The sequence below is a fragment of the Amborella trichopoda genome, chromosome 9 (assembly GCF_054954075.1).
Source record: "Amborella trichopoda isolate Santa Cruz 75 chromosome 9, AtrichopodaSantaCruz75HAP2 v2.0, whole genome shotgun sequence".
In the NCBI taxonomy this organism is placed as follows: Eukaryota; Viridiplantae; Streptophyta; class Magnoliopsida; order Amborellales; family Amborellaceae; genus Amborella; species Amborella trichopoda.
In genome coordinates, this window is record NC_142344.1 from 7060600 (window position 1) to 7071885 (window position 11286).

An 11286-nucleotide genomic window follows, 5' to 3' on the forward strand; every position below is an offset into this window, starting at 1 on the left:
TGTGTGGTTTACGGCTAATGTTTAAAAATGATGTACTTCAAGTTTGTTTCGTACAGTTGAATTATTCCTTGTAAGAAAAATAAATGGTTTTATTATATACAATAGCGTGATTATAATTACTTACACTGTAATTAGCTGATTATAAGATTAGCTGTATCGGGGCATTATAGATATTTTACAGTTTAATAGAGGGTATATAATTTTATCCCAAGGCAAAAAGGTCATTTTTAGAAGTGAGGGAGTCATTGTCATTCTCGTGAAGTTGAGGTGTTCTTCACATCTACATTTCTAAAATAGGTGCATTTTATCTGTGGCCTCTCTCTGTCTCAAAATTTTAGCAAGAATTGAAGGAAAGAATCTTTCTTCTTCCTCTGGTCATTTTGATGCAATCAATAATTTAATACTTGGGTGTTCTGATCTCTGTGCGCTACTTGCCTGAAACAGACAGAAAGAGGGATAAAGATGGCCCCATGAATAATCACGTGAGAATTTGCCAGCCATGAAATTCGTAGTTTTTCTGCGAAATTCATATGAAATTATGAGATGGGTCATCAAATTAATGGATTCTCTGAATACCCATCAAAAAATATGAGGTGGGTTTTCGGTGTTCTCTAGATATTTTGCATCATGAACTTTCATCTTTCTGTAAGTTGAAGCATAATTTCATGAAAATATCTGATGGGATATATGTATCTGATCAATAATATATTGTATTCAATGCGACGTATACACTAGAAGTCTCTCTCTCTCTGTCTCTCTCATGTGGGCGGCGTTTATCTATTTTGGATATGGGCGAATCTCATGCTTGTGTCATATTGTGGACTGATATTTGCTAGTCATATAAAAGGGAGCTGAGTTACTTATGTGGGGGAGGCAGACTGATTAATCCGTTTTCTGGAAACCACCATTGACTTTTGTATATAATCAAATAAGAGAAGTGGTGATTTCTATTTGGATAATCCAGTTTTGAGAAGGTGATGAATCGATTTTCTCCTTTGCTATATGTTAGAATTGCTCTTCTTTACAGTTTACAGTTTCAAAAAATTAAAACCGGTGATGAATCGATTACAGCTGATAGAGTTGTAGGTCTATTTGCCTGAGAAAAAACAAATTTTTAACCTGGTTGTTTGGTGGTTTGCTTTTTTCTCTATACATTATGTTACTTATCTGAAGTAATTTGTTTATTGATGATCGTGTATCATGATGGTAACATTTTTCTGAAAAGTCATACTATTAGATCTTGTTTTTAATTTCTTGGTGATGGTCTTTGATTTATATTGTCTGTTGAATGTGTTGCCTTTATGCCTTAGAATTTGGTGTTTATGGATGCCTAGAATCCTTATTCGATCATATGATTTTGGTTTATTGTATATTTTGTTGGGATCAATGCAGGGGGTTTACTGATTAATATGAAAACCAGAGATCCGTAGCTGTGTTTATTAAGGTTTGGTATGAATTTGGTTTTTTCAGTTTTGGGTTGGCAAAGATGGATGGAGGAAAGAAGCAAAAGAAGTTTCTTACAGTGGCCCCATTTGAGTGTGTGTGGCTTATGGAAAGATTCCGAGATGCCGGGCGTGGGTGTGTGACTTTCGAAGCATTTGCTCGAAATGACATCACAGTGGTGTTCAGGGAGCATGCAGGTACTCAGAATTACCATTACAAGACTGACAATACTCCTCACTATACTGTTATACTTGGAAGCCATAGGAACAGGAGGCTCAAGATCGAAGTAGATGGCAAAAGCGTAGTGGATGTTGCAGGTATTGGATTGGTTCTTTTTGTTCCTTTGTTTTGTTAGTCATGTGAACAAAACTGGTTAGATGCCTCTTTTTCATTTTTGACAGTTTTTTTTTACCAGATAAAGAGAAAGGGGGGGGGGGAACAAATCCATGTCGTATCCTTTGGCAGAAAGTTTTCCTTCCCTTTTTTTTTTTGGATTTTACTTGTTTTTTTTTTAACAGTTATTTTATAAGAGAAAAAAAAAAATCAAAGAAAAATTACAAATGACATTTTCTTTAATAAATTTGTGAGCAAATAGTTATACATATGAAGAAAATAGAAATATGAAGTACTTCTTAAAAGAGTGATTAGCCTTAGAAGATCTGCTTTTTAAAGAATCTATAAGTAGGCTTTTAATTTTGATCATTTGATTGTCTCTTAGGTGTTGGGTCATATTTTGTTGTTCATCTATTTATCAGTCAATAATGGTTTGATCAAAACAAATTATTCTTTTCCTTGTCATTAACAGTTTTATCATATGACTGTTTCTTTATAAGTTTAGCCAATTGCTTTTATAAACAAAATTAACACTTACTAAGCATTGCTTTAGAACAAAGTAAATATAACAGGTAACACTTAAAATAGTTGGTCTAATGCCTCCTTTTCAAGAATATCCCACCAGACCCTTAAATTGGAAAATTTTGATTATCTCCTAGGTATTGTGCTGTTTTGTTTGTTTGTCTGTCGTGTTAGTTAATAGTGGTTTTGTCAAAGCAAGGTTGGGACATGCTTTATTTCCTTTTAAACAGAATGGCCCACTTCTTATTAGTTAATATAACGATTTGTGTAGAATCTGATGGTCAACTGCCAGTGTTCATTCAAAAAAAAGGGAAAAAAGAGTTAATAGCCATTGCATTAGAAACAAAATTTGAATCACCAATTGTTTTAAAAGAGAAACTACCCTTATTTATTGCTTTTCCTTTTCAAGAATCGCCACCTAGCCTTCTGATTTGGACCACCTGATTCTCTCTTGCAGGTATTGGGTTGTGTTGTACTTCCGGCTTCCAGAGTTATTGGATTAGCTTCTGCGATGGTCTAATTAGTATAGGTAAGGGCCAGTACCCTTTCCAAGATGTGGTCTTCCAATGGCTCCACTCAGAACCAAACTGTAAGGTTCAGTATGTGGGACTTAGTAGCTGGGACAAGCATGTTGGATATAGAAATGTGACAGTGATGCCCTTGCATCAAATGAACTACATTACTCTGCAAAAGCATGTGAATAACACAATATTGGACTTGAGTGATGATGAAGAAGAAGATGGGTTCAATGCCTATGAAGGATGGGGCCTTGGAAAATTTCTAGAGAACTGGGATCTTCATGATGTGTTCTTTGTTGTGGGTCTCGAGGAAAAGGTGATTCCTGCACATCGGGTCATTCTTGAGACCTGCAGTAGCTTCGGTCGCCTTTTAATGAATGAAAATAATGTGATCAGGCTTCCTTCTATTTCCCATCCAGTCCTTCATGCTCTCCTTCAGTATATCTACACTGGGCGATGTGAGGTGTGTTTGATTTAACCATCATTTCTCTCTCTCTCTCTCTCTCTCTCTCTCTCTCACACACACACACTCTCTCTCTCATACACACATAGAGGTATCTATGGATTTTTATAGTTTGTGGTTGTCTTTCTCAACCTTGTATACTTCTGTGTAATGCAATTTTGCCTTGCGCGACCTTACTACCCTTTGGATTGCTTGTTGATACTTGGTAGTGTTTTGTTCCAAAATGTTCAGATTATGGAGTCTCAGCTTGGTAGATTAAGAGATTTGAGCAAAGAGTTTGAAGTTACAGCACTCGTTAAGCGATGTGAAGAATTAGTGAATCGATCCAAATCGAGGAATATTTTGTTAGAACCTGATAAGAAACATGAAATAGTACACACAAGCTTCAAGGCACACCGATGCACTGTCTTTCCCTGTGAGCTTCCCATTGATGTGCTGAAACTGAAGCAGTTGCTTATAAATGGTGAGCACAGCGATGTCGATATATACATTGATGGGAAGGGTCTCATTGCTCGATGTCATAAACTCATTCTCAGTTTATGGAGCATTCCTTTTGCAAAGGTATTTGGGATTCTATCGCTTCTTTTTGTTGGCTTCTCCCCCATCTTTCCTCATGACTTTTGGCATTAAACTTTATATGCTAATCCATGTTGATTTCTGGCAAATGTGGTGCAAAAGCTATGTAATAAAATGCATTGCTCCATCATTAGAATTGGAGTCATGATTATGCAATCACAAATAAATCAACTGAAATTTAACAAATTCTTTTGCAACAGTCATATTTTTCTTAGCTGAAATCATATAGTATCTTTTCATAGTTGAGTAACCTGCATGAGATTTCTGAAACGATAGTTACTTTGTAAGTTTGTCTAACTGACACTAGGTCGTAAGTATACACCACAAGTAATCCTTAAATGTCAGTTTGGGCTATTTTCTGCATGTAGGATGGAAGAAACTTGCAAATCATGGTCACATTTAGTGATGGGAGTATTCTATAACACACGTAGATGAGACTCTCCTTTTTATTTTGCCCATGGTTCTTGTTTGGTATTTATTTTTGACGAGCTTGCTGATGTTGGACAGATGTTTACAAATGGAATGAGCGAAAGCAAATCTTCAAGGATTTGCCTGAGGGATGTCCATGCAGATGCCTTTTTGGCCATGCTGCACTTCATGTACACTGGTGAATTCAAAGACAATGATAGCTGGGAAATGGGTTCCCTGTTACTCCCCCTCCTTGTGTTGTCTGATCAATATGGAGTTGATTTTCTTCAGCAGGAATGTTGCAAATACCTATTGGACTGTCTATCAGAGGTGGTCACTCCTTCCCATCCCTATTTTCTCGATAAATTTCTAAAGAGAAGTCTAAAACCAAACAGCTATTTTGAGCTTATTTGCATGTAATTTTTTGAGGCAGCTTCTTATTTACCCTTCAATGGATTTTTTGAAATCATATTTTTCTGTCTAAAATTAACGTAAGAGATATGTCATTTAAAAGCAAATGTTTTCAACATATAAGGTTTAATTGGATGATTCCTAGGGAAAGTTCGGCCTGTCTTTACTAATTTATATCTTGGATTGGTTGTTTGATTTATCTTGTAGGATTAATGTGTCCAAATTGCTATTCTGTCCTAATTTATATCTCAGATTGTTTTTTGAATTTTGTAGGATCAGTGTGTACCATTGACTAGTCTATTTGGGGTCGGTCCTTGTTGGCTTTTTGGATTCTCTTTTAGGATGCTCCATACCGCTTTGATTTTTTTTTCACTCATTTATTGTTTGGGCTGGGCTGTTTTGGATTTTGTTTTAGGAATCATTGTGCCACATTCTGCAAGTAGTTTCATTGATGCCAACATGTAAGCTACTCGAAGAACTCTGTGTCAAGAAATTCGCAAGGAATTTTGACTATTGCACGACTGCTAGTACGGACTTTGTGAAGCTCGATGAGCCAACTTTCTTGAAAATTTTACAGGTGGGTGTTCATCATTGCACCAAACCGTATGCCGGTTTGTTCCTTGCATGCAGTCAGATTCATTTCGCTTCGGCCCAGTACAAAGTAGGCAGAAGGATCAATATTATGCTTTTTGCAATTTCCCTTGTTTGTTTCAATGTTCCTTTCCAAAATGTTCCAAACTATTTTCCTGAATTGGCTGAAGCTGAAATGAATTGGCAAATTGAAGGCTAACCGGAGGGTATCCATGTATATATTTATTTTGAGGGAAAATACACTATAGTTCAATGGACTATGGAAAGCCATAGTACACTGGTTCATGGCCATCCGGCGAAATGATGGATTGGGTTTTATATAGACAGAGTTATAGAGAGAGTGGGGTCCACCAAACAGGATATGAACCCACTGGTGTATCCCACAGTCTCTGCATTATCATCCATGATTTCATCAGACGATTGTGGCCCAATGGAAAATGGAAAACCATATAGTCTACTGGATTATGGAATGCTGTTCCTTATTTAAATAAGTCAATCTGACGACACTTGCACCTGGAGTTCAGGTAGTTCAAGATATGGCATACTTGAAACATATTTTTCATCCTCAATTTTCCCCGTGATTTTTGTACCAGGCGTCCGTGACTAGAACCAGGGTGACTAGTCTTCTGGCTTTGACAGTATGAGGATATGGAGGCATCAGTGATTGATGTAAAAATTATATTTAGTTATGATGATTATGCATTTTGCAGCATCCCAGTTTGACTGTAACGTCTGAGGAAAGGGTTCTCGATGCTGTGCTCATGTGGTGTATGCAAGCTGGTGAAGTTTATCACTGGGAAACATCGGATGAGTTGTTAAATGCTTGCACTCCTGATCTTCTATTCAGGGATAGGATTGGACTGATTCATGTACTGCTTCCTCTTGTACGCTTTCCACTAATGCCAGTGACCTTGCTCAAGAGGGTATGCTACATTTTGTTTTTTTTTTTTTTTTAGAGTAAAAATTTACTATAATCCAAATAGACTATGGAAAAGCCGTAGTCCACAGTTCGCCATCATCCATTGAAATGTTGGATAATGTTGGATCTGGAGTGGAACCATGACCCATTGGTGGGGTCTTCTCTCTTTCAACACCAATCACTTCAACTGCGGTGATTACCCAATGGGCAGTGGTTTTCTCAATGTCTGTTGATTTGTGTATACTTTTCAGTGCTGTGGAGTTTTTTGAGATATGCCTACTAAACTTGAGTATTTGCTTTTTGTTACTGTGCTGCAGCTGGAGAAGAGCAATCTCAACAGGCAAATTCCAGTATTCCAGGAACTAGTGAGTGATAAAATAGTTCTTTTTGAAGTTCTTTAAATTATGCAGAATTTTGTGGCTTAGAAAGCAGTTGAAAGTGTAGATTTCTTAATGATTTCAGCCTGGGTGTACAAGCTGCAGTTAGGGTTTGGGCTGCATATCAGCTTAAATAAATTGCTACAAAGGAGGAAATACATGGTTTTAAAAATTTTACTCTTAAATATGTTTCAAATTTGGAAAAGCATGTGTGCTTCTGTATGTTTGTGGGATCATAAGTCAATTTTGACAAGATCTTAAGCACTACCAAATTCTGACCATGATTATTTAATTTGTTAGGTGAAGGAAGCCATTGAATTTGCAGACACTTCAGCTATGAAAATTGCAAATGAGCAGAAGTAAGATATAGCATTCATTTCCCTTTATACCACTAATGACCATTTATAATTGCTAGCAATGGGAACTTCAACATATAGGATTCTAGGTTATCTCTTACTCACTCCTGTGGATTTATGACTTGGCGTTTTGTTCTTTTACTACATTCCAGCCATCATTATGTGCTCACACACTCTTTTTAACTTTGGCAGTATGAGGTTCCAGCACAGACCCTCCAGTTTCAAAGAGCTTCAATACATATGTGATGGGGACCAGAATGGAGTTTTGTATTATTCTGGCACTTCATATGGGGAGCACGACTGGGTTAATCCTTTTCTTGCAAAGGTAACCTTTGAATCTATAGTTTTACCTTCTATTTTCTTCTCTAGTCTAAGTATACCCACCCTAATGGCGTTCATGGAGAGGCTAATGGCAAATAGCATGTGGCTATTACTCCGAATGTGTTCCATTTTCTTATTTATCTCAACAACCACTCTCCATTTCCCTCCCCCAGAGAGGCTAATGTAGCAAATGATATATGTAGCTGGCTTGGGTTTTGTTTGACTAAAGACCGTCGCTCTTTGCTTCATTTTGTATTTCTTTCTGTATTTTATATAATCAAATAATTACTACCTATAGAAAGTGGAAAAATGATGGACATTATTGGTCTGGATTGATTTTGATGACCAATCGATGGTCTATGTTAACATGGATTTGACTAAGTTCCCATTTTGGTTTTCTTTATGTCTAACAGAGAGTTATTGTGACGGCTAGCAGCCCAGCTTCTAGGTACACTGATCCCAAGTCATTGGTCTCAAGGACATACCAGGTTTGGCAAATGAATTTCTTTATGTGTAGTCTTGAAACTCTAGGTTGCTGTTCTTTTTCTCTCAATTATTTTGATTCTTCAAGTTGTCCTTGAAGATAACTAACTCTTGAACAAATTAGGCTACGTCTTTTGCGGGCCCTCGGATAGTAGGAGGAAAAAACTGTGCATGGTGGAAGATTGACATTGGCCAAGATCATGAGGTTAGCATCTTACCAAGCTTCAGCTTTCTAATTTCTGTTCATGTGTTGTTATGGTGGCCATGTATGGGGCAGGGTGTTATGAACCTGTTGCGGAAACATCCAATTATTTTTTGTTTTTCTACGGTTAACAAGTAAATAGAATGTTCACATTGCGTGACAAATAACATAAAATAAAAAAGTATGAGGCTAGAGTGATTATTTATTGACGCACCCATTATTAATGATTGAAGTTTATAACATACCATTGTTTTCATGCTTAGAACAGTAGTTGAAAACATCTTATTATTGGTGGTATTTTGTTATGATGATCTTGTTAAATGATCTACCTTTATATGGTCACTTCTATTTAATTTTTTCTGGGACTGGTCAAGTTACACGCATTGAGTAAGCTATCTGAAAGTATGTAAATGTGATCCAAACATTGAAATTTTAGTAGTCAACTAAAGAGATAATAAACCAAACCCTAAGTGAAACAGCAAAAGAAATGAAAAGTGAAATAGGATATAAAATGAAACTAGACTAAAATTTGCACAAAGCATGCACATAAACAAAAAAACAAATAATGATCTTAGGGGAGTAGCATAAATAAAACCTAATTTTTTCTCTTTTGGGTTAGTTCAGTTGGATTTCAACTTGGGATTTTGTGTTCTAATTGTGGATGGTTTAACCAATCAAGCCTGAAACTACAATACACTGAGAGAAAAAAGTGATGACATGAAAATGTAGGGAACAAAACTGAAGGAAGAGATAATCGGGCCTGAATGCGCAAAATTCATGTCTGTTTGTATGTATGCATGTTTATGTGTGGGACGGAGTATGAAAATGTTGCTGATGCACAAAGGGTTTTGGATCTTTTCTTCACTCTTACCATAATGCAGTTTTATCATTTTCCATTCTTGGTTTCTTCTTAGTATGACTAGAAGTGGGTCGGTGTGGTGCAGTGACGTCAAGTAACACAGGGAATTCAATCTCCAGTATCTCCCATGCTGCGTTCCTATTGTTGTATGTGTGTTGAAGCCAAATCACATGTATGCCACTTTGGCACAATGTGTATCATTGGTTGACATCTCCCTCTCTTGTTTCGAGCCTTTGGATTGAAACCCTTTTGTTTAGAGAGAGAGTGAACATGGGTTTTCTCTTGTTGGGTGTTGTGCGCCCAGTACTAGAGAGCGTGGACAAAGTGAGCTCTCTTGTGGGTTTTGCTGTGTGCCCAGTTCTAAAGAGAGTGTGAAAGAGGAACCTATTACATTGTGTTTTGCTGGCTGTACTGTAAAAGGGCCTTTATAGAGAAAGAGAGCACTTTGAAGGTTTTTGGGCCTTGTTCCACCTTGTGATCTCCATTAAACCAGTAGGTAAAGCTCTGCATTTCTCTCCTGTAGATGTAGGTCACAAAATCTGGCTGAACCATATTAAATCTTGTGTTGTTTGATGGTTGGATACTTTCCCCTGCTTTCTTTGTGATTCCCTATGGTTTCCATTGCATGCTTATGAGCTTTGGATGCACAACAATTCATTTGGTATTACGTCCACAACACTTCTAGAGATGATCATATATAAACAATATATATAAGCATACTTTCAAAGGTTTTCACTTCCAGTTTTCAAAAGCTGAAGTCAGTTTGACGGCTTATAATGATCGTGTGTTTTCTAGAAACGGACTACGAAAAGGAATGACATTTTTTGTTTGTTTGATGGATGAATGCAGCTTATGTGCAATTACTACACGATAAGACAAGATGGTTCTACAGGGTTCACTCGTCATTGGTCTCTGCAGGTGAGCCATTCACTTCTCTCTCCTAGCTTGTTTTTCTCCCTAACTTTCTCTCTCCTCACTTAAACTTCCCATCTAACAATGGTAAGGTTTGTCACCAATCACCAGGGCTCACGAGATGCTGAAAATTGGACTGACTTAAGAGTACACGAAAATGACCGGACTATATGCAAGCCTGCCCAATTTGCCTCATGGCCAATACACCCCCCAAATGCCCTCCTCCCTTTTAGATTCTTTAGGGTTTTATTGACTGGGCTGACCACTAGTGACTCGAACCCGTGGAACCTATGCATGTGCTTCTTGGAGCTGTATGGTTATTTTCGTTGATTCACAATGCATGAGCCAAACCTCTTGTGGGTGGCGTATGGGCTGCAGGTGGCCTCTTATCGCTCCCTGCCTGTGTAAAGTTAATGTGGATGAAGAAGAGAGTATTGTTATGTCATTCGTTTGCTTGCATTGTTGAGTTGTTGAATGCTTTCCCCCCACCCGGCCTCCTTTTTGGATGCTTTGTGTTTGTATATATTCAGGCTTGTATGTCTTGATGGTTTTGTTATAGTGGGTGCTGTCTATGGTAGTTCATATGCATGTGTGAGAGCGCTCTCTTTTGTATGCGTACGTGCGCTTCTCTCTGTGTCACTCTCTCAAATGGTTGGCTGAGATAGAGGCAGGGTGTTATACTACTGTGTGCGAGAGGGCGGGGTCATACTCTTAATTCTATGGGAAGATATTCTATGCTTATCATCAGTATTGCTTGTGGCTGGCAGACCTGTCATCCACCATCTGTGTTCCTGTGGACATAAGCCGCTTTCCGTTTCTAATCCGCCTTCTTCAGTGGTGGTTGATTTCAAGTTCCCATGGATAAATATGGGCGCTGCCTTCAGTTGATTGCAACCTCCCATGGATAAATATGGGCGATGGGTGGTAGGTCCGAGTATCTGTATTATAGTTGCAATTTTGCACCATAAATGAGAGCTGTTAGTGTGCGTAGTTTCAGAAAAATGTTGCCCATTTGTGCCCACTGTTCCTCATGGTTTGGGCATGATAATCCTCTTCTTTTTTTTGTTTTCTTAGGAGATCATGATATCATGATGTTGCTGAAGTGAGCAAAGAAGAATTCCTTAGGGATGGCTCGAATGGGCAGTGAACTGTAGGCCCAAGACATAATTGACTGCTGAATCGTCAAGAGGTTGCTGAAGTGAGCAAAGAAGAATTCCTTAGGGATGGCTCGAATGGGCAGTGAACTGTAGGCCCAAGACATAATTGACTGCTGAATCGTCAAGAGGAAGGAAGGGAGATCCCGACTACGGCTTTCAAATGTTTTGAGATTACGTTCACTCTATAGGTTCCAGAGCATGGCTGAGATAGAGATCCCAGAGAGGGAAAAGGAGAGGCCCAAGCCTGTTGAAGCAAGGTGTGAATATGGCAATGTCTGGGGAAACTCCAATGCATGGCTGAGATAGAGATCCCAGAGAGGGAAAGGAGAGGCCCAAGCCTGTTGAAGCAAAGTGTGAATATTGCAATGTCTGGGGAAACTCCAATGCATGGCTGAGATAGAGATCCCAGAGAGGGAAAAGGAGAGGCCCAAGCCT

At 38.2% G+C, this 11286-nt stretch overlaps 1 protein-coding gene across 10 annotated transcripts; it reads left to right on the forward strand.

The window, feature by feature from the left end:
* Positions 1-323: 323 nt before the first annotated feature.
* On the forward strand, positions 324-10250 carry LOC18424087 (BTB/POZ domain-containing protein). Of its 10 annotated transcripts, none has more exons than XR_016041212.1 (14): positions 324-974; positions 1471-1760; positions 2756-3279; positions 3511-3840; positions 4363-4593; positions 5090-5251; positions 5859-6188; positions 6502-6549; positions 6862-6920; positions 7110-7242; positions 7652-7726; positions 7846-7926; positions 9632-9700; positions 9806-10250. XR_016041212.1 is itself a non-coding variant. In XM_011630589.3 (14 exons), exons 2-14 carry the CDS (start codon positions 1487-1489, stop codon positions 10022-10024), a joined length of 2418 nt encoding a protein of 805 aa, XP_011628891.2. In that variant the 5' UTR covers positions 324-974; positions 1471-1486; the 3' UTR covers positions 10025-10250. The 10 variants fall into 10 exon arrangements, 6 of the variants coding, with proteins under 6 accessions (XP_011628891.2, XP_088703687.1, XP_088703690.1 ...); XR_016041213.1 differs by having other exon boundaries at positions 324-593; positions 1393-1760; XR_016041211.1 differs by having other exon boundaries at positions 324-593.
* Positions 10251-11286: the final 1036 nt, after the last annotated feature.